We start from the raw sequence: 27,978 nt of genomic DNA, 5'->3' as shown, positions 1-27,978 counted from the left end.
ACCCAGTCCCCTGTGTGTGTGTGTCTGTGTGTGTGTGTGTGTGTATTGTGTGTGTGTGTTTGTAATAGTTTTATTGAGAGATACTTCACATACCATAATTTTCACCCATTTCAAATGTACAGTTCATTGTTTTTAGTATACTCACAGAGTTGTGCAACCATCATCGCAGTCTAATTTTAGAATTTTCTTCGGCTGCCCCTAAAGTAACCTCTACACACTAGCAGTCTTTCTCCTGGACTCTCCCTCTGCAGCTTCCTGCACTACTAGTCTACTTTGTATCTCTGCAGATTTGTGTATTCTGTACATTTCAGATAAATGAAGTATACAGTATGTGGTCTTTTATGACTAACTTCTTTCACTTAGTACAATATGTCAGAGTTTGTTTATGTTTTAGGATATATCAAAACTTTGTTCTTTTTATTGTTAAATAATATTCCATTGTGATATGCTACTTTTGTTTTCCATTCATTAGTTAATGGACATTTGAATTGGTCCATTTTTTTGAGGGGTGAGAAGAGGGGCAGAGGGAGAGGGAGAGAGAGGGAACCCTAAGCAAGCTACAAGCCCAGCATAGAGCCCAACTCAAGGCTCAGTCTCACGACCTTGAGATCATGTCCTGAGACAAAATCAAGAGTCAGATACTTAACTGACTGAGCCACGCAGGTGCCCTTAATAGGTTCATTTTGAGCTATTATGAATAATATTTCTGCAAACATTTATATGCAAGTTTTGTGTAGGCCCATGTTTTCATTGTTCTTAACATACTTCCACTATTGTGGAGTATTATTCTGGGTCATATGGTAACTCTGTGTTTAGCATTTTGAAGAACTATGAAATTATTTTCCAAAGTGGTTGCACCTGTTTACCTTTTCACTAGCAGTATGAGAAGAACCAAATTTCTTCACATCTTTGTCAATGCTTCTTCTTGTCTTTTTTATTGAAGCCATCTTAGTGTATAGGAATTGGTATATTACTGTCTCTTTGATTTTCATTCCTTCATTTACTAATGATGTTAGCATGTTTTCATGTGCTTATTGGCCATTTGAATATCTTCTTTAGAGAAATTTCTGTTAAAATTCCTTGCCCATTTTTTAACTAGACTGTCTTTTTACTGCTAAATTTTAAGTGTCTATTTATATATGCAAAATACAAATTCCTTGTCATATATAAAATTTGCAAATCATTTCTCCCAGGTGTGTAATCTTTTACTTCCTGGATGGTATCCTTTGATGAACAAACTATTTTAAGTTCGATGAAATAAAATGTATCTATTTTTCTTTTGTCTTATGTACTTTGTTGTTAATTTAAGAAACTATTGCCTAACCCAGTATCATAAAGATTTACTCCTGTGTTCTTGTCTAAAATATTATAATTTTTTTTCTTACATTTAGTTCTGTGGTTTGTTTTGAGTTAATTTTGTATGTGATGTGAGGTAGGGTATCCAAATTCATTCTTTCGCATATGGGTATTCACTTGTCCATGCAACATTGTTTGAAAAGACTATTCACATTCAATGGTTTTAGCACCCTTGTAAAATATCAGTTGATCACATATGTGTTGATTTATTTCTGGACTCTCTATTCTATTAATCTATATCTTTATCTTTATGCCATTATCACAGTCTTGATTGCTGTAACTTTGTGATAAGACTTGAAAGCAGGACGTGTGAGTACTTGATCTTTATTCTTCTTCAAGATTGTTTTGAATATTCTGAGTCCCTTTCATTTCAGATGAATTTTAAGGTCAACCCATAAATTAACACATGGTCTATCCCTAGAGAGTGTTTCATGTGAATTTTAAGGTCAACCAGTAATTTAACAGATGGTCTATTCCTAGAGAGTGTTCTATATGCATCTCCTAAGAATATATATTCTGCTAGTGATTTCTTTCTATTAGATCTTTTTGCTTTATAGTGTTGTTCAAGTATTCTATTTCCTTACTTATCTTCCACCAGTTGTTTTATCCACTAATGAAATTGGGGTCAGGAAGTCTAATCATTACTGCTAAACCGTCCATTTTTCCCTTCAATTCTTTTGATTTTTCTTTACATATTTTGGAACTCTGCTATCAAGTACATATTTGTTTACAATTGGTATATTTTCCTGATGGAAATAGTATACAAAAACTGTACCAACATATTTCCATTTCTTCTCTCTCCTTTGCATTTGTATTGTCATACAAGTTATATCTTTATACATTTTAAGCCTAACTACACAATTTTATAATTATTGTTTATGAAGCCATATTCTTTTCTTTTAAAGATTTATTTATTTATTTTAGAGAGGGAGTGAGAGCGAGTGAGGGGAGGGGCAAAGGGAAACAATCTCAAGTGGACTCCTTGGTGAGCAGGGAGCCTGAAGCAGGTCTGAATCCCAGGACTCTGAGGTCGTGACCTGAGCCGAAACCAAGAGTCGAATGCTCAACCAACTGAACTACCCATGCGCCCCTATGAAGCTATCTTCTTAAATAGATAGGGGAAGAAAGGAGTTACAGTGTGTTTTGCTGGCTTTCATAATTTCCATGCAGGTAACTTTACTGGGTCATTTTATTTCTTCTTCAGGTTACAGGATAGTGTCCTTTAGTTTCAGCCTGAAGGATTCCCTTTAGTATTTAGTATTAACAAATAATCTAGTATTTAGTATTTAGTATTTCTTAGAGTACAAGTCTGGTAGTAACAAATGCTCTCAGGATTTTTTATCTAGATATGGCTTAATTTCTCCTTGATGTTTGAAGGAGTGTTTTTAGCTCCATATAGAGTTTATTTGTTGACGGAGTTTTTCTTTCAATACTTTGAAAATGTTATCCTAACATCTGACATCTATGGTTTCCTAAGAAAAGTTAGCTGTTACTTTTATCAGGGATCCATTCTGTGTGATACGTTGTTTTTCTCTTGTTGTTTCCAAAATGTTTCATTGTGATTTTTGACAATTTGTGATTAGTTTAGGCGAGGATATTTTTGAATTTATTTGACTTGGAATTTGTTGAGTTTCTTGAATATGTACAGTAACATATTTCATTAAATTTAGAAGTTTTTAATTTTTTTAGATTTTTTCTCTTCCTATATCTCCTCTCTGTCTTTAGACTTTTACATACATTTTATATTCTACATTCAGTTATACTGAAATAGGAAGGAATATAAGGAATTTCCCAGTATAATATAACTAAGGATAATAATCTACTCTCACCTTAATTAGATGTTCTCTGTAAAATAATGACATCATTTTCATCATGAAAAAACAGCTTAGATAACTTTGTCTTGATCTGCCTGCCTGCCTGCCTGTCTGCCTGCCTTCCTCCCTCCCTCCCTCCCTTTCTTCCTTCCATCCATCCATCCATCTATCCATTTATTTTGGATAATTGATTCTTTGATTTAACTGAATGATTGCATTTTCTTAGCCTTAATGCAAATAATCAATGACCAAGGGTTATTACATGAACTGGGAGAGACTGTAATGAAAATCCTACCATTTACCAGCTGTACTATCTGATATTATGAACCTTTTTCAGCCTACTTCAAATACCTGGACTGTCCTTAAATAGTTCTCTCTTATTTATACAACTTTCAAAAATGTTCTTCAGGACTCAGTTGTATATACTGTTGATTTTAACAAAACACTGAGAAAGAAAAGAACACCTAAGATAAATGAATAATTGCATTATAATTTTAAAAAGTAAATGATGATAAAATATGTATTTCTTTTTTGTTGTTTTTTATTTTATTTTATTATGTTAGTCACCATACAGTACATCATTAGTTTTTGATGTATTTCTACCTAAAGAAGAGGTAGAATCATATTTCTGGCAATACCATGTGGTACTTATTTTAGAAGAAAAATACTTAGAATAACATTCTATTTTTTATAAGAGGAGTGATAAATTAAGATTTAACTCATATAAATACACAGAGTAATCTTGCATCCTTACATATGCCCTCATATGTTCTTTCTAAAAATAAAAACAAATTCACATTGTGAGTTCTCTTTGTTAGGAACAAAGCACTTATCTTTATAAGTTTTGAATAAATCAGAGCTTATATATATGTAGTACAGTTCTATGGCCATCTTTTTTTCTTGGTCATTCCATAATTTATTTATTTATTTATTTATTTTAAAAGATTTTATTTATTTATTAGAGAGAGAGAATGAGAGATAGAGAGCACAAGAGGGAAGAGGGTCAGAGGGAGAAGCAGACTCCCCACCGGGCAGGGAGCCCGATGTGGTGGGACTCGATCCCGGGACTCCAGGATCATGACCTGAGCCGAAGGCAGTCGCTTAACCAACTGAGCCACCCAGGCGCCCCATTCCATAATTTATATATGTCCTTAAAATATTGACATTTAATGGATAGTTTAATAAAATATAATTAAGAATACAAATATTCTTAATAGCTCTGATTGACATTTCTAAACACAACAGAATGAAAATATATGGTTGGAAACTATAAACAGTTTACTGAATTATCTGAGAGTCATTAGCTAACATGTGCTATTTACATTTATTTTTAAATTAATTGAAATCATATGAAATTTTAAAAATCCATCTTTTAGTCACATCAGCCTCGTTTCACGTATTTATAGCCAAATGAAACCAATGGTTACTTCATTAGACAGTGTGCATACAGAATATTTCCATTATCACAGAAAGTCCTATTGGACAGAGCTGCGACACATGTGCATATACAGTGAAAATAAAAGCTTCCCTCCATATCACTCCTTATCCTTTTTGAATATGTCTATGTGCACGTTGGTACCAAATAATATCAAACAGTTCTCCAGAAATATGTCTGTAGATCTTCATAGGTCTGTACATAAACAATACATTTCCAACTATATACACTCATATGTATGTCTGTGTATATATTTAACTTCAACAAAATGGAGAGCCTACGCTTTTTATCTATTTAATAGTGTAACTTGAGGATCTGTTTACATGAACCCTTTTGTTTTTGTCTAACATTATTTAATGGTTATGTAGAATTTCTTTGCATGAGGTACTATTTATTGATTTCCTGTTACACATCTGTGAATATACTTGGCAGCCATTTTTTAAATGTGTTTGTAGGCTAAATTCATACAGGAGTACTGCTGTGTCAAAAGAAAGGTCAATTTGAAATTTAATAGTATCAAATTATATTAAGTCCACCAATGGTATATGATATTGCCGACTACTATACTCTTGCTGTCACTCAGTATTATCAACATTATTCTATTAGTATCAATTTGGCTGATGAAAAATAGCCCTTAATTTTTATACTGGTATGTACTTACTTAATTATGAGTGAGGTTGAGCATCATCTTGCCATACGTGCATCGGTAGTTGGTTCAGTTTTTTTCTATTAATTCCTTTGCACAAGTTTTTCATATTGGGTCTTTGCATCAGTAATCATGAGCAGCAAAATTTTTTATTTAGATATTTCTATTTATCCTTTATCTCAGTGGAATTATTCATTCACCACCATTTGGAAAGTCCAGTGAAAAAATTGTTTTTCAAATCTCTTAGTTGATATGTATCTATTATTAACTGGTAGAAGAAGAAATAAGTAATGTGTTAAAAAGTTAAGGACGGACAATGGGAAAAGTTGTGAATAAATGTCTAGAATGAACTCATTCAGCCATAAGTACCTATTTAATAAAGTTTCAAAGCATCATCTGTCCCATAAGATTTTGGAAATGTACCCCTTAAGTTTCCCCTCAATTTTCCCAAATGCAATAAAATCCATATTAAAACAATAAAAGAAATGTACAAACTGAATACCTTCTTCATGTCTTTGGCTTAAAACAGCCTTCATTGGAGATTGAAATATATACAGAAAAGCTATTGATATTTGCCTTCTTTATATTTCAGAAGAAGATTAAAGAAAGGTATTACCAAACATTTCTGAGAAAGGGGACAATACAAGGAATGACTTTTTTATTTGGGGCATTTAAAATGCCTTGTTAGTAAATGATAACTCTTAAACTAATTTACTCTGGAAATTATTTTTATGTCCATCTTTGGGTTTCTGGTGAATGTCTAACTGAGCTTCTGAGCACAATTGAGGAGAGAGCAGCAAAGTTTCCAACTGTTACTATATGAAAAGAGAAAAGAACCCTGTCCTTTTGAGCTGAGCTGGTGATTTGGGCTCAAGACATTGAATCTGGAGGCAGTTTTTGATTGTTCCTTATTGTCATTCCAATGGATGTGACTTAATTTTGCAGGCCCTCTTTCTTTCTTTAAATAAATGGAAAGTGCTATGCCACCATGGAAGATTGCCTTCACTATTGCCATTTGCTTTACCAGGGAAGGATCATGTATGATTACCTCTGCTTTCGTGTAGATACTGACAAATGAGAAGGAAATGGAGAATCCACTTATTATTATGAGTCCTGATCATGAATATTCAAAGACCGCCTATTAACATACTTTAGAAATACTGATGTTCATAGCTGAAAGCCTGATCCTTGTTATTCTTTGGCTTTTCAAATAAATTGCATATTTAGAATTTTCTCCTTTAAATGTCACATTCTTATTTTTTTTTGTTGTTTGTATCCTGTATCCATTATAACCTCATGTTAAAATTGGGGTGCACAGACAGATATTTTAGCATACTAAAGAATGTCAGGTAGTAAATGATAAAGACATGGTATAAAGCATTAGTTAACAACAACAAACCAGTAAACCTCTTCCAATTCTGTTGAAAATGAGCAAAATATATAGACTTTTTACAAAAAGAAACATTGTTGGTAAACAAATAAGTAGATGCTTAATGTAATTCATAAACAGAAAAGTGATGGGCAAAAAGGGAATCGCATTTTACTTCTATCCATTTGGCAAAGTTTAACTGGTATTACCAAGTGTTAGAATGAATGTGGAGAACATGGTCTCTTACTCATTGCTGACAGGAGTGTAATTTGTGTTTTTACTTTGGGTAACAGTTTGTCACTATTGTGTGAAGTATTCATATGCCCTACAACCCACAGATTCCTCCATTTATACCATAGGAAAATGATTGCTTGTGTGTATCGGGAATAAGAACACAGAGATTTATTCAGTCATATTTGCACACAACCGCTGGTGTCCTCAACTGAGCTTAGGGCCTATTAATGCACATATCTGAGAAAGTGGACAATAAAGAATGACTTTAGGGGGGTGGAGCAAGATGGCGGAGGAGTAGGAGACCTGGATTTCCTCCGGTCTCAGGAATTCAGCTGAATAGGGATCAAATCATTCTGAACACCTATGAACTCAACAGAAGACCGAAGAAGAGTAGCAACAACTCTCTGAACAGAGAAGTGACCACTTACTGGAGGGTAGGACGTGCGGAAAAGTGAATCCGAGGCGATATTCGGGAGGATAGACGACGGGGGAGGGAGCCTCCATCGGCTGCTTCTAGCAAGTGATAGAACCGCGGAGCACAAAATCGGAACTTTTAGAAGTCGGCTCCGCTGAGGGATGTCGCTCCAGTGGCTAAGGTGGGGGTGGAACCCTCGCGGGACAGTGTGGTCTCAGGACCCTCAGGGTCACAGAAAGACCGGGGGTGCCTGAGTGCGGCAGAGCTCCCAGGTATTGGAGCGGGGAAGCCAGCTGCAGAGACAGAGCCTAGGCGCGGGCTCTCAGCTCGGGGTTGCCATAAACTGTGATCCGCGGCCCAGTCGGGCCACTGCTCCTCCAGCAGGGACCCAACAAGCGGCAGATCCGGGGAGACTCCCCTTCCTCCCTGGGGAGGAGCAGCGCGGTAGCGCACCGCAGGGATCTGCTGGGTTTGGAGACTCCACACGGGGTCGGGTGCCAGAGATGGAAACGCTCGGTCACAGGCCGGGTGAGCACGGAGTGCGGCCGGAGACCAGGGAGACGGGAGTGACTGCTTTTCTCTGGGAGCACACTGAGGAGCGGGGCCCCGAGTTCTCAGCTCCTCTGAGTGGAGATTGGGAGGCCACCATTTTCACCCTGGTCCTCCAAACCTGTACCAGAGATTGCAGAGAACAAAAGCTCCTGAGAGCAAACCCGAGCAGCTTGCTTAGCCCGGACCGACAAGGGCGGGGGAATTCCGCCTCCGGCAAAGACATTTGGGAACCACGGCAACAGGCCCCTCCCCCAGAAGATCAGCATGAACAGCCAGCAAGCCAAGACGAAGTATACCAATCAAGGAGAACGGGAGAACTCCAGCGCTAGGGGAATACTGCACATAGAATTCATGGCTTTTTATACAATGATTCATTAGTTTTTCAAAGTTAATTTTTTTAACTGTTTTTTCATTCAATTTTTCTCTTTCTCTTTTTCAACCAACATCTTATCAATCCCTTTTTTAAAAAAACATTTTTCATTTTTCATTTTTAGAGTCATATTTTATCCCTTCATAGTAATTACCCTTATTTTTGGCATATATATATATATATATATAAGTTGTTCTCTCTTTAAAATTTTGAGATACAGTTTCTTCTAACAGATCAAAATATACCCTAAATCACTAGTGTATGGCTTTGTTCTAGTCTCCTGCCTGATCACATTCTCTCCTTTTTTTTTTCAAATCTTTTTTCTTTTTTCAAACAACTTCTTATCTTGTCAATTCCTTTTATAAAGTCCTTTATAATTTTCATCTTTACAGTCATCTGCCATCCCTTCATTGTATCAACCCTTATTTTGTACATATATAAATCTTTCTTCCTTTAAAATTTTAGGAGGGACTTGTTTCTAACACACCAAAATACGCCCAAAATCTGGTGTGTGGCACTGATCTATGCACTAGCCTGATCATATTTGATCATATTCTGTTTTTTTTGTACTGTTCTGTTTTTGTTTTTATCTTTTTCTTTTTGTTTTTTCTTTCTTTTCTCTTTCTTTTTTCTTTCTTTCCCTTTCTCTTCCCCTGGTTTCAGGTCTTTTCTGATTTGTATAGAGTATATTTGCTGAGGACATTGTTAACCTGTTAGCATTTTGTTCTCTCATTCATCTATTCTCCTCTGGACAAAATGACAAGACGAAAAAAATCCCCTCAGCAAAAAGAACAAGAGGTAGTACCATCAGCCATTGTCCAACTCAATACGGACATTAGTATGATGTTGGACCTAGAGTTCAGAATCATGACTTTAAAGATACTAGCTGGGCTTGAAAAAAGCGTGGAAGTTATTAGTGAAACCCTTTCTGGAGAAATAAAAGAACTAAAATCTAACCAAGTCAAAATCAAAAAGGCTATTAATGAGGTGCAATCAAAAATGGGGGCACTAACTGCTAGGATAAATGAGGCAGAAGAGAGAATCAGTGATATAGAAGACCAAATGATGGAAAATAAAGAGGCTGAAAAAAGAGAGAGAAACAACTACAGGATCACGAGGGCAGAATTCAAGAGATAAGTGATACGATAAGAAGAAACAACATTAGAATAATTGGGATCCCAGAAGAAGAAGAAAGAGAAAGAGGGGCAGAAGATATATTAGAGCAAATAATAGCAGAGAACTTCCTTAATGTGAGGAAGGAAACAGGCATCAAAATCCAGGAGGCACAGAGAACCCCTCTCAAAATCAATAAAAATAGGTCAACACCCCGACATCTAATAGTAAAACTTACGAGTCTCAGAGACAGAGAGAAAATCCTGAAAGCAGCTCGGGAGAAGAGATATGTAATCTACAATGGTAGAAATATTAGATTGGCAACAGACCTATCCACAGAGACCTGGCAGGCCAGAAAGGACTGGCATGATATCTTCAGAGCACTAAACGAGAAGAATATGCAGCCAAGAATACTATATCCAGCTAGGCTGTCATTGAAAATAGAAGGAGAGATCAAAAGCTTCCAGGACAAACAAAATCTAAAGGAATTTGCAAATACAAACCAGCCCTACAAGAAATATTGAAAGGGGTCCTATGGCAAAGAGAGAGCCTAAAAGCAGCATAGACCAGAAAGGAACAGAGACAATATACAGTATCAGTCACCGTACAGGCAATACAATGGCACTAAATTCATACCTTTCAATAGTGACCCTGAATGTAAATGGGCTCAATGCCCCAATCAAAAGACACAGGCTATCAGATTGGATTAAAAAACAAGACCCATTCATATGCTGTCTGCAAGAGACTCATTTTAGAACCAAAGACACCCCCAGTTTGAAAGTGAGGGGTGGAAAACCATTTACCATGCTAATGGACACCAAAAGAAAGCTGGGGTGGCAATCCTTATATCAGACAAATTAGATTTTAAACCAAAGACTGTAATAAGAGATGAGGAAGGACACTATATCCTACTTAAAGGGTCGATCCAACAAGAAGATCTAACATTTGTAAATATCTATTCCCCTAATATGGGAGCAGCCAATTATATAAGGCAATTAATAACAAAAGTGAAGAAACACATTAACAACAATACAATAATAGTGGGGGACTTTAATACCCCCCTGACTGAAATGGACAGATCATCTAAGCAAAAGATCAACAAAGAAATAAAGACTTTAAATGACACACTGGACCAAATGGACTTCACAGATATATTCAGAACATTCCATCCCAAAGCAACGGAATACACATTCTTCTCTAGTGCCTATGGAACATTCTCCAGAATTCATCACATTGTATGTCACAAATCAGGTCTCAACTGGTACCAAAAGACTGGGATTATTCCCTGCATGTTTTCAGACCACAGTGCTTTGAAACTAGCACTCAACCACAAGAGGAAAGTCGGAAAGAAGTCAAATACATGGAGGCTAAAGAGCATCCCGCTAAAGAATGAATGGGTCAACCAGGAAATTAAAGAAGACTTAAAAAAATTCAGGGAAACCAATGAAAATGAAAACACAACTATTCAAAATCTTTGGGATACAGCAAAGGCAGTCCTGAGAGGAAGTATATAGCAATACAAGCCTTTCTCAAGAAACAAGAAAGGTCTCAAATAAACAACCTAACGCTACACCTAAAGGAGCTGGAGAAAGAACAGCAAATAAAGCCTAAACCCAGCAGGAGAACAGAAATCATAAAAATCAGAGCAGAAATCAATGAAATAGAAACCAAAAGAACAGTAGAACAGAGCAACGAAACTAGGAGCTGGTTCTTTGAAAGAATTAACAAGATTGATAAACCCCTGGCCAGACTTATCAAAAAGAAAAATGACCCAAATCAACAAAATCATGAATGAAAGACGAGAGATCACAACCAACACCAAAGAAATACAAACAATTATAAGAACAATTTATGAGCAACTCTATGCCAGCAAATTCGATAACCTGGAAGAAATGGGTGCATTCCTAGAGATGTATCAGCTACCAAAATTGAACCAGGAAGAAATAGAAAACCTGAACAGACCTTTAACCACTAAGAAAATTGAAGCAGTCATCAAAAATATCCCAACAAACAAAAGCCCAGGGCCAGATGGCTTCCCAGGGGAATTCTATCCAACATTTAAAGAAGAATTAATACCTATTCTCCTGAAACTTCCAAAAAATAGAAATGGAAGGAAAACTTCCAAACTCATTTTATGAGGCCACCATTACCTTGATCCCAAAACCAGACAAAGACCCCATGAAAACGGAGAATTACAGACCAATATCCTTGATGAACATGGATGCAAAAATTCTCACGAAAATACTAGCCAATAGGATCCAACAGTACATTAAATGGATTATTCACCGCGACCAAGTGGGATTTGTCCCTGGGCTGCAAGGCTGATTCAACATCCGCAGATCAATCAACGTGATACAATACATTAACAAAATAAAGAACAAGAATCATATGATCCTCTGAATAGACTGAGAAAAAGCATTTGACAAAGTACAGCATCCTTTTTTGATCAAAACTCTTCAGAGTATAGGGATAGAGGGTACATACCTCAATATCATAAAAGCCATCTATGAAAAACCTACAGTGAATATCATTCTCAATGGGGAAAAGCTGAGAGCTTTTCCCCTAAGGTCAGGAACGTGGCAGGGATGTCCACTCTCACCACTGCTATTCAACATAGTATTAGAAGTCCTAGCCACAGCAATCAGACAACAAAAACAAATCAAAGCCATCCAAATCGCAAAGAGGAAGTCAAACTCTCACTCTTTGCAGTTGCTATGATACTGTATGTGGAAAACCCAAAGACTCCACCCCAAAACTGCCAGAACTCATACAGGAATTCAGTGAAGTAGCAGGATATAAAATTAATGCACAGAAATCAGTGGCATTCCTATATACCAGCAACAAGACAGAAGAGAGATAAATCAAGGAGTCGATCCCATTTACAATTGCACCCAAAACAATAAGATACCTAGGAATAAATTTAACCAAATAGGGAAGGGATCTGTACTCAGAAAAGTATAAAATACTCATGAAAGAAATTGATAAAGACACGAAGAAATGGAAAACCGTTCCATGCTCATGGATTGGAAGAACAAACATTGTGAAGGGGTCAATGATACGGAGAGCAATCTACACCTTGAATGCAATCCCCATCAAAATACCATCCCCTCTTTTCAAAGAAATGGAACAAATAATCTAAAATGTGTATGGAACCAGAAGAGACCCTGAATAGCCAGAGGAATATTGAAAAAGAAAAGCAAAGCTGGCGGCATCACAATTCCAGACTTCCCGCTCTATTACAAAGCTGTCATCATGAAGACAGTATGGTACTGGCACAAAAACAGACACATAGATCGATGGAACAGAATCGAGAGCCCAGAAATGGACCCTCAACTCTGTGGTCAACTTATCTTTGACAAAATTGGACAGCCACATGCAGAAGAATGAAACTGGACCATTTCCTTACACCACACACAAAAATAGACTCAAAATGGTTGAAAGACCTAAACATGAGACAGGAGTCCATCAAAATCCTAAAGGAGAACACAGGCAGCAACCTCTTCGACCTCAGTCCCAGCAACTTCTTAGAAACATCGCCAAAGGCAAGGGAAGCAAGGGCAAAAATGAACTATTGGGATTTCATTGAGATAAAAAGCTTTTTCACAGCAAAAGAAATAGTCCACACAACCAAAAGACAACCGACAGAATGGGAGAAGATATTTGCAAATGACATATCACAGAAAGGGCTAGTATCCAAAATCTATAAAGAACTTATCACACTCAACACCCAAAGAACAAATAATCCAATCAAGAAATGGGCAGAAGACATGAACAGACATTTTTCCAAAGAAGACATCCAAATGGCCAGCAGACACATGAAAAAGTGCTCAACATCGCTCGGCATCAGGGAAATCCAAATCAAAACCTCAATGGGATACCACGTCACACCAGTCAGAATGGCTAAAATTAACAAGTCAGGAAATGACAGATGTTGGCGGGGATGCGGAGAAAGGGGAACCCACCTACACTGTTGGTGGGAATGCAAGCTGGTGCAGCCACTCTGGAAAACAGTATGGAGGTTCCTCAAACAGTTGAAAATAGAGCTACCCTATGATCCAGCAATTGCAGTACTGGGTTTTTACCCCAAAGTTACAAATGTAGGCATCTGAAGGGGTACGTGCGCCCCAATGTTTATAGCAGCAATGTCCACAATAGCCAACCTGTGGAAAGAGCTAAGATGTCCATTGATGGATGAATGGATAAAGAAGAAGTGGTATATGTGCACAATGGAATATTATGCAGCCATCAAAAGGAATGAGATCTTGCCATTTGCAACGACATGGATGGAACTGGAGGGTGTTATGCTGAGTGAAATAAGTCAATCAGAGAAAGACATGTATCATATGACCTCACTAATGTGAGGAATTCTTAATCTCAGGAAGCAAACTGAGGGTTGCTGGAGTGGTGGGGGGTGGGATGGATGGGTGGCTGGGTGTTAGACATTGGATCGGGTATGTGCTGTGGTGAGCGATGTGAATTGTACAAGACTGTGAATCACAGATCTGTACTTCTGAAAGAATAATGCAATATATGTTAAGAAAAAAGAAAAAGAAGAAGATAGCAGGAGGGGAAGAATGAAGGGGGAGTAAGTTGGAGGGGAAGAGGAACCATGAGAGACGATGGACTCTGAAAAACAAACTGAGGGTTCTAGAGGGGAAGAGGGTGGGGTGATGTAGTAGCCTCGTGATGAGTATTAAAGAGGGCACAGTCTGCGTGGAGCACTGGGTGTTATGCACAAACAATGAATCATGGAACACTACATCAAGAACTAATGATGTAATTTATGGTGATTAACATAACAATAAAAAATTTTTAAAAAAATGACTTTTAGCTATGGACCCTTAAAGTGCAATTTTGTAAATGACAACTTTTAAACTAATTCTCTCTGGAAATTATTTTTACATCTTTGGGTTTCTGATGAATATCTTACTCAGTTTGTATGTGTATTTGTGTTTGCTGAGTGACATATTATTTAGTCTTAATTGGCTTTGAACTCTTAATAGAGGAATCAGGCAGCCCATGACTTCTTAAACTTCCCTTTATCACTCAGCATTCTTTTACTGATTCATGCATATTTGCATTTAGCTGTAGTTCACTTATTTTCATGACTCTTCTAAGATATTCCATCTTTTCATGTTATTTTCATGGTTATATGGTTTATCATTATTTTTTATATATTACAATACATTTGTTGATATCCTGTATTTTTATTTGTCAAATTTATCATGAATCACATATGATAGAAAAGTTATGATTAATCTAATTCTGTGCACCCAAGACCCATTAAAATGAAAACAACGTCTATAGAGTATAAATATTATACTCTATATATGATAATTTCACCAAAGATAGAAAATAGGGGGAAGTAGATATCAAACATAATATTAAAGAGGAATATACAAGAATATACCAAATCTGAAACAAACAATTTTCTTTTTAGTTAGTAACTTGCCCTCTCTCTTTTTATTTGGGATTATTAATGGCAGTGCTAAATTTTTGATGTCATATGCACTTAAATGGGCCTTTCATCCATAAGAAAAAATGATGAGCTCTTAAGAAAATTTACTTTTTAAAGCACTAATACTTCCCCATTTCTCTTTCATTTTCAAGGTAGAGTCAGGCAGGTTAAAACTTTTTTTTTTAACAAAGCAATATTGCTCATTATGTTTTCCTTTCTTTTTTAAAAATAGGGAAATTGCCAAGCTCTCAGGAGCCATCTTCTTGCGTATGGCAGAAATAAAATCATATGACTAACCTAAATACCTGAAATGTACATGTCATATTTTAAAATATTAACTCTAGGGAACCTGGGTGGCTCAGTCTGTTGAGTGTCTGCCTTTGGCTCAGGTCTTGATCTCAGGGTCCTGGGATTGAGCCCCATATCAGGCTCCTTGCTCAGTGGGAAGTCTGCTTCTCCCTCTCCCTCTGCCTCCCCCCCACCTCCCTGCTGCTTATGCTCATTCTCTCTCTCTCTCTGTCTCAAATAAATAAATAAAATCTTTAAAAATAAAATAAAATAATAACCCTATTAACTAGGTCTGTGAAATCATATTCTCTAATATTTACCTGATGGAGTATTTCAGCAAGAATAGACTGAAGCAATTTGCTGCTGCAGAGCTCTAGTCCACCCATCTGATCTTAAAAGCATTCTGTTGAACATGTATTAGGCTATGATGTGGAAAACTCATCTAGAAATTCTGATGTGATTATTTTTAGGACTTCCATATCTTTTCATATCTTTCTATATGCTCTCTTCTTTTTTTTTTTTCAGTTGAAGAGTAGTTGACACACAGTGTTACATTAGTTTCAGATGTATAACCTAGTGATTCAACAATTCTATAGGTTATGCTATGCTGACCACAAGTGTAGCTACCATCTGTCATCATACCTTGTTGTTACAATACCATTGAGTATATTCCGTATGCTGTGCCTGTCATCCCCAGGACTTAATTCATTCCATAACTGGAAGCCTGTACCTCCCACTTCCCTTCACTCAGCCCCCCTCCCGGCAATCATGAGTTTATTCTCAGTATTTATGGATTTGTTTCTGCTTTTTGTTCATTCATTTTGGTGTGGTTTTTTTTTTTAGATTCCTCATATAAGTAAAATCATATTGTGTTTGTCCCTCTCAGTCTGACCTCACTCATTTTAGCATAATATCTTCTAGGTCCATCCATGTTGTCACAAATGGCAAGATCACATTCTTCTTTATGGCTAAGTAATGTTCCGGGGTGTGTGTTCATGTGCGCATGCGTGTGTACATTCATACATACACTTATGCCACATCTTCTTTATCCATTCATTTATTGTGGACGCTTGGTTGCTTCCGTATTGTAGCTACTGTAAATAAGCATACAGGTTCATGTATCTTTTCAAATTAGTGTTTTAATTTCCTTTGAGTGAATACTCAGTAGTGGAGTTACTGAATTGTATGGTATTTCTATTTTTAATTTTTTTGACCAACATCTATACTGTGTTCCATAGTGGCTCCTCCCTGTATATTCCCATCAACAGAGCATGTGGGTTTTTTTTACTCCATGTCCTTACTAACACTTATTATTTCTTGCCTTTTTGATACTAGCCATTTTGATAGGTGTAAAGTGATATCTCATTGTGGTTTTGATTTGCATTTCCATGATGATGTGTGATGTTGAGCATCTTTTCATGGGTCTGCAGGCCATCTGCATGTCTTCCATTGCTCTATATGCTCTATAGTCCAGTGGTACCTGAATGTAACCCCTTAAAGGAAAAATATGTTCAAAATATGAATAGCCCTAATCATTAAGCCTTAGACAATTTGAAGGGTCAGTAGAATAACACAAACTGAACTTCAAAGAAATAATTTATATACATACATGTTACAATATCCCTTTCCTTCTTTCTCCAGCCAAAGCTTTTCTAATTTATTGATTTTTGGGAGGAAGAGTATTGACACTCTTTTCCTCAAAGTCACCTTGTCTGCCCTGTTTTTTTAAGTTATTAATAGAATTCAGAGACCCTTAGTTTTCACCATCTTATTAAAAATAAAAATGTTTTTTAAATGTTTTAGTGTGTGGTCTGTGATCCAAATCAATAAATACTAATTTGGCTGTTTAATTGAGCAATAAATATATATGTGAGGTACTCTACAGGACTTAATAGGTACTAATTCAATAGTCTTAAAAACTACCTACTTGTACCATGGCATTTTCTGCATTTAGTAATTTTACCAAATATTCTAGTATCAGTAAGATACATGGTTCTAAGAAAAAAAGAAAGAGACCATCTGTTATGTTTATGCAACATGGATACCATGGATATCACAAAGAAATATAATTCAAATACTATACTAACTAATTGGGTAGCTAAGAAAGGAGAATGTGGAAAAATACACAATAAAATATTTGATTTTAAAGTTCCTTGGCTATAGACTAATTTATGGCTATAAAAACAAATCATGGCTTTGTTTGGAGCTACAAGATAAAAAATAAGCTATTTGCCTCTTCCTCGTTCATTTCATTTGAAGCCAGGCAGAGAAGGAGAGCCCATTCTTAGCATCATACCATGGACTGCATCTGGGTTTGCCTTCTTTTCTGGCCTTCCTCGATCTTCTTTTCCCCTGTATCAGTCAGTTAACTGCATAGTGGCCATTTTTCTCCCTCCATCCATTTAAGGTCAACTGTTTTCTAAAACCCTTCATCATGTATATTTAATGGTCCTTTGAGGACGGCAGTGTTAAAGAAACTTATTCATATCATATGCTTCATCATGTATTTGAAAGATTAAGATTTTATTTTTCTAGAATAAGAGATGATTTTTCTAAACATTTTTGTCAGGTATCAATACCCTAAAAATGATATTGGGTAATGAGGGAAGTTATGGCCCAAATTAATTAAACATAAGGGGGGTGTGTGTGTGTATGTGAATGTGTTTGTGTGTCTGTAGTCTGTAGGGAGTTTGGTAGGTTGGAGGTGCAGGGAGCAGGAAGGGAAAGATCATAGGGCCCACAGAGACTTACCATCCTGTTTTCATCATTCTCCATCTGTTAAAAATATACCCACCTACATTTTAAGGCTTAGAGCATTATCCAGCTCAAGTTCCTGGGCCAATTGTTTTTTGTTTTTTGTTTCTGTTTTATTTATTTATTTTTGTAAGCAGAGGTGCCTATAAATACTTTTATCACCAGCTTTTTACAAGAACGAGAACAATACTCACCCAAACTGGACAGTTCTCATGCTTCTGTCATATCTCAATCTTAAGGCAACCCAATCCTTCTTACCAGTATGTGCTAATTTTAACACCATCTCTGATTCTCCTCCTCTCATTCCATCCTTTCTCAGCCTCAAGTCATCTAAATGCATGTTTTATATTTTCTGGCACTTCTGACATTTAAGTTTGTATTTAATGATTTCTTGCCACGATCTTCAGTATCTGACATCTTGGAACACTATCATTATCTTATTTCTACCTCTAGTTACAATGTTTCTGACAAGAGTGAATCATTACAGTGGAGCCTCTTAATAGGGGCATTACTGTAGCAATAAAAGATGTAAATTGCAGTTGCAAACACCCTAGAAGAGCAATCATGAAACAGTGATCAATGACTAGATGAACTGCACATATAATTACATACATATAAGGTCAGATGAATCACTTGAGCTGAAAAGGACAGGAAAGTTTTAAGAGGGAGAATTAGAATATTTTAGAGAAATACAATTTGAATAGGGAGCAGATAAAGTCGTGAAAGTATTACAACAAGTGGGGCAGGTTGAACAAAAGTATAAAACAAAACATGCACATTTAAAGAATAAAAGTATTAGTAAACAATACTTGTAATACCTGCATTGTTACTGATCCATCCCTAGTAGAGCATGCTATGCTGTTTTGGGGATTTTGTCCCTTTTCTTTGATGGGGGTGGATTTGCATGGAATATAAACTTTAAAGCTCTATATAACTGATTAATAAGGCAGATCCTAGATATATCTCTTAAACTCGAGGCTTTTATAAAAATCTTAAACATTTCCTGTTGGATATTCTAAAAGGGCTATAACCATAACACATCTAAAAATGACATGTTTCAAACTTTCCTCAAAATATGCATTTTTTTATCTTTCCCAATTTAAGTTGAAATAGCAACATTCAACCAGTGATAGAAACTTGAAACACGAAATTGTTTTGTATACGTCCTTGTTTCTCAGTGTTTAGACCTAATCATTAAATTCTTTTGTTTTTATCAACCGTCTCCCTTGCATGTGTCCCTTCCTCTCTATGCCCTTGTTTCATCCTTAACTTCTTGGCATCGCTTGCCCAAAGTGTCTTCAGAGCTTCTTACCAGATCTAATGACCTCAAGTTGTCATCAGATCCAAGTCATTTTTTACCCACTGGCGGAGTAGTTGCTCTAAATTCAAATCTGATTTTGTTGCCTTTTTTTTTTGGCTATAAACTTGACCATTCATGAAAACAGTGATCAGCTCTGCTATATTCACATTAGTAATAGTACATGCATTAATAATAGCAATAATCCATGGGGCTAGCCCCCACCTTTCCAGTAATCTCTTTAAGCTTCTTGTGCTTTTGTTAAGATTATTCTAATAACATAGTCTATAATTTCATTTATCTGGAAAACACTGGATCATGAATTTTTCACTTACATTACCACAAAATATATGAAAAAGATACCACTCTGTTCTTTCTTTTAAGAATTCATTTAACTTATTTGAGAGAGAGAGCATGGGAGAGTGAGTGAGGGGAGGATTAGAGGGAGAGAGAGACAATCTGAAGCAGACTCTTTGCTGAGTGCAAAGCCCTGTGCTGGGCTTGATCTCAAGATGCTGAGATCATGACCTGAGGTGAAACCTAGAGTCAAATGCTTAACCGACGGAGCCACCCAGGTGCCCCACCATTCTGTGCTTTAAATCTCATCGCATTTTCTTCTTTCCCTTCCTTTATCTTTATGGCAGTTATTACTTTACCAAAAATTAGCAAACTGGTAGCCCCCAGGCAGAAATTGATGCCTAATAAATATATTTAAAAGTATTGGGCTATAGTTAAAACTCATAAGATTGTAAATTAAAATCTTGATTTCTAGCTGATCTTGAAAAAAATTTAGAACACTAGAATACTGTATCCACTTTCCTATAAGATAATGCTTATTTGAAGCTAAGGGACTATTGTCCCTTTTAGACAGTCTGAACCTCATTTTACCCATAAAGTTTAATTCTGCCACTCCATACCCAGTCCCTTTTGGCATTTAGGTTGGAGACTCCCACTCTACCATGGACCAAAGAGAAACATAGTGCTTGTCTTATCTTGCCAATATGGGATGGAAATGATTCTAGTGAACTTGGTTTCTCAACCTTATAGCACTCTCAGTGTCTACTATGGTACTTGTCATATTGTGAATGTTCAATAAATGCATTTTGGTAGAACCGAATGATACATACAGATGAGGTATAACAAAATCTTTGCAAGCTGCCTGGAAGAATGCATTTTTTTTTTTCTCAACTTGATCAAATGTCTTGTCTTCCTCATTTAATTGGTTTAGTTAAGCATGTGCATGATTATTTTCCTGTTTATCCTGCCTCGCTTGGCTTTAGTTGAATGTTCCTAGAGGGCAGGATTCATGTATTTTAATGTCTTTTGTGCCATGTCCGGTGTCAGAAAAATGCTCTGGTAGGCATTATTGTTAAATAATCCTAATAAACACACATAGAAACTATTTCTGCATCCTTTTATTTCAATAGTAATTTATTAAATATGTAGGTAACATAATAGCATTATTGGCAATAATAAACTTTTCAAAACACTAATTTAAAGTCATATCAAGTTGAGTCTCAACCAGAACTATACTAATGTCTATAATTAGGGTCAGTGTAAATCAAGGGGTCTCCTGTAGCTGCCAGAAAGAATGAATCTCCCGGATGCAACAGATGATAACTTTAAAGGCTATGTTGAGGGGATTTTTCCGAGACTTCTGATGTCCCTTCACTAAGTTACATGTACCATCAACAAGTCACTTTGCAGCATCAGTGACCTGCACACAGCTCTCTAAATTCAGAGAAGGTTCAGCAGCTTGGGCCCCTGAGAAGGTATTTGGGAAGTTTCCCAGTTTGTGTGCTGCATAAGCTGGAGGCAGTATAGTGATAATTAATAAAGTGCCAGACTGGATAATTGCAGGAACCGTAAAAGATACTCAAATGTTGTTACCGGAGGTACAGACACACCTGTGAACGTGTGAAGTTAATTTGTGTGAGGAACGAGACGTCACGTGAGAGTGGATGGGACTAGGGAGGTGAGATGTTCTTTAAATAATTCAGATGGGGAAGTGCTCTTCCAAAACATAAAGAAAGGAACTCCTGCTGGTGAGATAATGCAGGGTTTGTTAAAGGAGTTTCTCCTATATTCTTTTGTTATGTGTGCTCATCTTCTTGACCAATTTTTAAATAACAGTAAACCTCCCCTTACTGTGTTACAGTACCCCCCTTGATAGTGTAATGTTGAGAGACATGAGACCTTGTTTTCTCATTGTCACCCAAATTCTGTGCAGACTAGGGGGCACCTGGGTGGCTCAGTCAGTTAAGCATCCACCTGTTGATTTCGGCTCAGGTCATGATCTCAGGGTCCTGAGACTAAGCCCTGCATCCAGCTCCATGCTCAGTAGGGAGTCTGCTTGAGGATTCTCTCCTCCCTCTGCCCCTCACTAGCCCCATCCCTGCTCATTTTCTCTCTCTCTCTCTAAAATAAAAATAAATAAATCTTTTTTAAAAAATTCTGCGCGGACCAACTTCCATTGGGTTTCCATACAGAAAAAGGAAGAATAAGGAAGAGGGTACCTGTGTCAATATTTATCATGAGAAGGGTTGAGAACTATTGAGAACTACAAAATTATAAGCAATTTACAGAGCTGATGATAGATGAATGGTAGCTCTCTTGTTATCATTGCTTATTTCCATTGTTATTGAAATGGATTTTTAAAAAATTAAAACTAAAATCTTTGAGATGAATTACTGCCAATGATTATTCTGACCTTCTCCTAAAGTGTCTTATACAAAAGCTGTATAAGATAGATGTATGTAGGCAAAACCTCCAAATCTTAGCATTGCCATATAACAGTATTTTCTTCCAGACCACTCCATTCTCTTGCCTTTCTGGCTCAGAGATTAACTGTGTTATTCCAGTACAATTTTCTGATTCCACCTGGGTATCCTGCAAGTCTATTCAATTCTGACTAACCAGAATTAGTATAGACCCTCCAGGTTAAGGACTCGGTGACTGCCCCTGTTCAAATGCCACCTGCATCTGTCCCAAGTCTCCAGGCTACCTGCATCTCAGTCTAACTTGGCTGTACATTTGGTGGTTCCCACAATCTCCCTTCAGGTTTGATAATTTGCTAGAAAGATACAGAAAGTGCTATACTTATGATTACTGGCTTGTTTTAGAAGCTACAAATGAAGAGCGAGATGAACTGGTAAATAGGGCAAGTCCAGAAGGGTCCGAGCATAGTCTCTGTCTCTGTGGAGTTGGGAGGTGCCATCCTCCTGGTATGTCAATATGTTTACTAACAAGGAAGTACCTCCAAACTTCATCATTCACAGATTTTTATTGAGGTCTCATTACGTAGGCATGATTAACTACATCATTGGCCATGTAACTGAACTCCATCTTCCATCTCTCTATCCACCCTGAACTCCAGTTATGGTGGAAAGTTCTAATTCTTTAATCAGGTGGTTGATTCCTTTGGTGGGTAGCCTCCCTCCAGAAGCTGTCTAACCATCCTCCCCCCACCTCTACCCCTTGAGTCATCTCACTGGCATAAACCAGGTATGGTCAAAGGGAACTAATTTAATTAATTAATAAAAAATGACACTCTTATCACTCAGAAAATCCCAAGCATTTTAGGAGCTTTATGCAAGGAATCAGAGAAAAAGACTAAATATATATATTTTTTATTATACCACACAAGCTTCCTTCAAATATTAATTAGTCTGAGTTTCTTGTTTTTTCCATTGTGTTTTGGGGGTTTCTAAGTATAAAAACCCTTACTTCACCCTTTTTCATTGTTCACAGACAACAGTCTTACAGAAATTGGCCTGGTGTAAGGTGTATGAAATTATTTACATATGTATTTCTCTCCAAAACCCATACAGACTAGTTTGCCTATAATGCATATACAGTCCATTTTATCTTTTGTTTGTATTTTATAGGCTGTTGATGCATTAACTAAACTTGTTTGCCTTCTCTTTAGATCTGAAATTAAATATAATCTTTATTTCAAATAAAATTATTTCTCCACCCTCAATGTATTTCTCTTTCACTTTATTTTCAATTCTTTCTGACATTAGGTCTATTCAATGATAGAATTATAGGATCAAAATTAAGCAAGTACAGTATAGTTATAATCAAGTATAATCAGTTATTTGTGTTTTAATTAATTTTATTGGAGTATCCTCTAAAGAGACTCTGTCTTTAAGTATCTTCTTTTAAATACAAGTATGCAACCTATAAGAAAACAAAAGTACAAAGGCAAAAAATCATGACATCACAGCATGTTACTGTTTCTTTTTTTAATTTAATTCAACATGCAAATATAAAAGCATTTTGCTTACCTGTGAAGTTGTGATTTTTTGCCTTTCTTTTCTTTTAATAAAAATATTAACATAGTCTTTAAATGATAACATGTAAAAAAGATATGCTAACAAATTTTCTTCTTAAGGAAATGTCTAATATAGTCTCTAAGTTTTTATATCCATTTGAATAATCATACATACATATATACATGTATATGCATATTTATAGTAAGAATGAAAATGCCTATACCATTCACTGTGTTGTGATGAGAACTGAGATCTTTTTAAATATCTACATACCCAAATGCATATTAATGTCTCTGTTATTAAGCTTTTCACTGCTTTTATAACTGCCTTTTTTTTTTAAATTTCTAGGTAACCTTCAAAGCATCAAAACATTCAGTTTCACCAGATTTAAAATATGTTCTTCTGGCATATGATGTCAAACAGGTAAAGTAGTGATCTTCTTTGAAAAAACTTTTCTTTGTGGTGCATTCAGGTAACAAGTCATAGTTTTACTTGGTCATCTACTCACCGAGAAAAAAATTGGCATATCCAATAGCTGCAGGGGGATACTGATAACCAATATTGCATGAGAGAGGTTTGGAGAAAGTGACCTGTCTTCCATACCTGACTAGCAAATACCCGGCGCAGTCTACTAGGTGTGTGTGCTAGTCCTAGTCCGTCTCGTTTAGATGGGGGTGTGGCAGGTGTTTAGCAAATCTGACAAATGGAGGCTTTTGCCATTTTCAGGACAGCCTTAATACAATGTGAGTGTTTCTTTTATGTATAGATGAAGGAGTTTCCTGATAGCTCTGCCCTGAGCTGCAGTGTGTATAATGGGAAGGAACTGGTGAAAACATTGATTCAGGTTATGGACAGTGGATTCTTTGGTGGTATTTGAGCATAAACCTTGTGGTTATAGAAAATTCTGAAAGTGGGTCACCAAGGAATCAGTTCTGAACAAATAAAATGTTCTAATTGCAATTAGCCTTTCATTATTCTGTGTCAGCTCTACAGCACACAATTAGAGCAGTATGTATGGTTGTTGAGTGTTTTGTATTTAGATATAATTTGCACTGTTAAGAAGCAAAGTAAATGTTGAAAGGCAGTTCAGCAGATGAGTTTCTGTGGAAAATAAATGATTGGAAATCATTCAAGAAATTTTTATGTGCTTTAAGACAATAAAAATTTATAGACTTAAGACAGGAGGCCTCATATGCATTGAAAGGCTTTGAGCACATGAAATTTCACAGCTCAGAGGACCTTCTAAATAATGACTTTCGTCTTTTGGAGTATACATGTGCTGTATTTTTAGACATATTTGTATATTTTTATTTAAAATAATTCACACTGCAAAAAACAGGGAGATTATAATGGAAGACATCTTTTCCTGTTACAAATCTCAGCCTTTTTACTTTAACTTTGCTCTGTAATATCTCTATTCATTGAGATTATGAAAAGCACATGTAATAGCAAGAAAAATACTTGTTTTATAAACAATATCACAGTTTTCCAGTTTTTAAATAATATTATCTATCTGAAGATTTTTAATTTACTGTAAATATGTATTAAACTGATAATGAACCTAAGAAAAATCATGTTTCAGTAGCCACAATAATCAAGACTATGTGGAATGAGCAGGATAGATACAGAGATCAATGAAACAAAGTAGAGAACTGGGAAACAGACCTATACAAATATGCCTAACTGATTTTTGACAAAAGTGTAAAAGTAATTCAGTGGAAGAAAAAATACACTTATATAAGCCTGGCACTATATAAAAACTCAGAATGGATTATGGATTTAAATGGAAAATATAAATTTACAAAACTTTTAGAAAACCCAAAACATAGCAGAAAATCAGTGGTATGTAGGAATAGGCAAAGAGTTCTCAAACTATATATCAAAGTCACAGTATAGACAAGAAAAAACTATTGGCCTATAAAAGATGAAAATCCACCCTACAGTCTGGGAGGAAGTATTTGCTATTCCCATATTCAACAAAGGACTAATATCTAGAATATATAGAAAAACTCTCAAAACTCAAGTTACAAAAAACAAAACAGGTATACCATCAGAAAATGGGCAAAGACATGAGACATTTCATTGAAGAGGACATACAGATCTCAAATGAAGCTCATGAAGATTATGTTCAACGTCATTAGCCATTCAGTAAATACAAATTGAAACACCAGTGACATATGACTACATACCAATCAAAATGACCAAAAAAAAAAAAAAAATAGTGACTACACCAAACCATAACAAGCACCAGGAGGCTGGATCATTCATACATCTATGTTGGGCATGTGTAATGGTTCTGCTACTCTGGGATATGATGTATAAAATTAGGATAACTTTGGATATTTCAGCAAAATACATCAAGTTTATCAAAAAATACAGTGAACACCAGAAACATATACCTATGGACCAATCTTAATATTCTATCTCTTATTTTTGCTTCTCTTAAGGAAAAATAAAGATACTCTATGACACATCAATCTCTGGAAATGAGAGGAAGCTATTATTTTAAGAAGTAAAAAATAAACTAAATTTCACAGTCTTATACTACTTCGTTCATGTTTATTTTTTTCTTTTTATTTATTCATCACATATCAGTGCAAACTGCCAAGCTAGACATAATGCATGGGGTGTGTGTGTGTGTGTATGCGTGCGCATATCTACTTCAAGAAACACAATCAGATAGAGGCAAGATGACACAAACACTTATATCCACTATACACAGCATTGTGTGAGTTGTTATAGGAGTGTATTAAGGAATAGAGAATATTTCCATTCAGATAATCATGTTGGGAAAGCCAGCATACAATGAAATTTGAAGAGCAGACAGGTAAAGATGAATAGAAAAGCATTCCAGGTGGGCTGATAACACGGGGCTTCATGGAAGGAACATTAAGTCTTTGAGGAATAGCACTTAGTTCAGACTATCTAGCTCAGTGGTAAATAACCAAAAAAATAAATAAATAAATAAACCTATATACCTAATGGAGCTCAGATTACAGAAGAACTTGAATTCCATTTTATTCTTTATAGATTGTACTGAGATAGCCATTTGGGATCTTTGATGATTTTAGAGTAGTTAAATGCCATTTTTACTCTCTGTGTGTGTCTGTCTGTATGTGTTTGTGTGTGCGTGTGCATGTGCATAACGCCCATTAACAAAGATGGGAAAAAACAGTCATACAAAATCCAACCACCTAAACACATCCACTAAAGTTATCTTTGGTGTGTTTTGTTCCTTTTCACTTTTATATGTAAAAGTAGGGAAATGGGAATTATCATATATTAAACATTATTTTAGGCAGGCATTATTATGCTGATTTCAGAGAGAAGAAAAGTTAATTTCAGAAAAGCTGTAAAATGTGGAATTTGATGATTTAGAAATTTATCCAAGGGACGCCTGGGTGGCTCAGTCAGTTAAGCGTCTGCCTTCGGCTCAGGTCATGATCCCAGGGTCCTGGGTTCAAGTCCCACATCGGGCTCCCTGCTCAGCGGGGAGCCTGCTTCTCCCTCTGCCTGACACTCCCCCTGCTTGTGCTTTTCTGTCTCTCCCTCTCTGACAAATAAATAAATAAAATCTTTAAAAAAAATTTAGAAATTTATCCAAGATTTTTCAGGTAGGAAGTGATAGCCACACACTAACAAATTCTTATACAATATTTTGTCTTTTTTTTTTTAAAGATTTTATTTATTTATTTGAGAGAGAGAATGAGAGACAGAGAGAGAGCGCATGAGAGAGGGGAGGGTCAGAGGGAGAAGCAGACTCCCTGCCGAGCAGGGAGCCCGATGCAGGACTCGATCCCGGGACTCCAGGATCATGACCTGAGCCGAAGGCAGTCGCTTAACTGACTGAGCCACCCAGGTGCCCTGTCTTTTTTTTCATTATAAGACAGATGAGCTGAACCAGAGAAATATAATCAAAGGCTAGATTCCAACAACGCACAGATTATCCTTATTATTGTACCTTAGTTGTCTTCATGTTTTAAAATATTTTGAAAATATTTTTAGTATATTCCCTTTTTACTGAATTTAATATTTCTATAGGACACATTTACATAACTGGAATTTCTGAATCAAAGTATATAGCATTATTTAATTGAACTGAAATTCATAATAGTTAATACCAAATAAGCTGCCTTAAAGTGTACAATTCAGTGGCATTTAGTACATTCACAATGCTGTGCAGCTACCACCTCTATCTAGTTATGACCCTGAAATCATGACCTGAGCAGAAATCAAGAGTCAGACACTTAACTGACTGACCCACTCACGTGCCCCTTACAGGTAACTTCTAAGGAAGGATCATATGAGGCATTTAAGTTTCTGCCTTTATCTTCTGTATTACTCATTCTGGGGAAATCCAGGTACCATGTTGTAAGGACACTCAAGCAGCATTTCAGAAAGATCATCAGGGACAAACCTGAAGCCTCATATCAACAGTCAGCACCAATTTGCCATCCATGTGAGTGATGGACCTTGGAAGTGTACTCTTCAACCTCAGTTAAGCTGTCCCCAGCTAATAGCTGACTGCAACTTCATGAGAAATCCTGAGCCAGAACCACCCAGCCAAGCCAATTCCAAATTCCATTACATAGAAACTGAG

General features: G+C 36.3%; 1 protein-coding gene across 4 annotated transcripts in view; it reads left to right on the top strand.

Annotated features, from left to right (window-relative positions):
- Positions 1 to 27,978, top strand: part of DPP10 (dipeptidyl peptidase like 10) — a 1,417,029-nt gene that overhangs the window by 1,092,647 nt on the left and 296,404 nt on the right. For all 4 annotated transcript variants that reach the window (XM_027590078.2, XM_027590077.2, XM_027590079.2 and 1 more), the window contains exon 5: positions 23,727 to 23,801. In XM_027590078.2, coding sequence (XP_027445879.1) covers positions 23,727 to 23,801 — 75 coding nt within the window. The remainder of the gene's footprint in view (positions 1 to 23,726; positions 23,802 to 27,978) is intronic.

This window comes from Zalophus californianus, chromosome 3, assembly GCF_009762305.2.
Source record: "Zalophus californianus isolate mZalCal1 chromosome 3, mZalCal1.pri.v2, whole genome shotgun sequence".
NCBI classification, from domain to species: Eukaryota; Metazoa; Chordata; class Mammalia; order Carnivora; family Otariidae; genus Zalophus; species Zalophus californianus.
The sequence above is the reverse complement of the archived record's forward strand: the minus strand, read 5'-3'. Positions and strand labels throughout refer to the sequence as shown.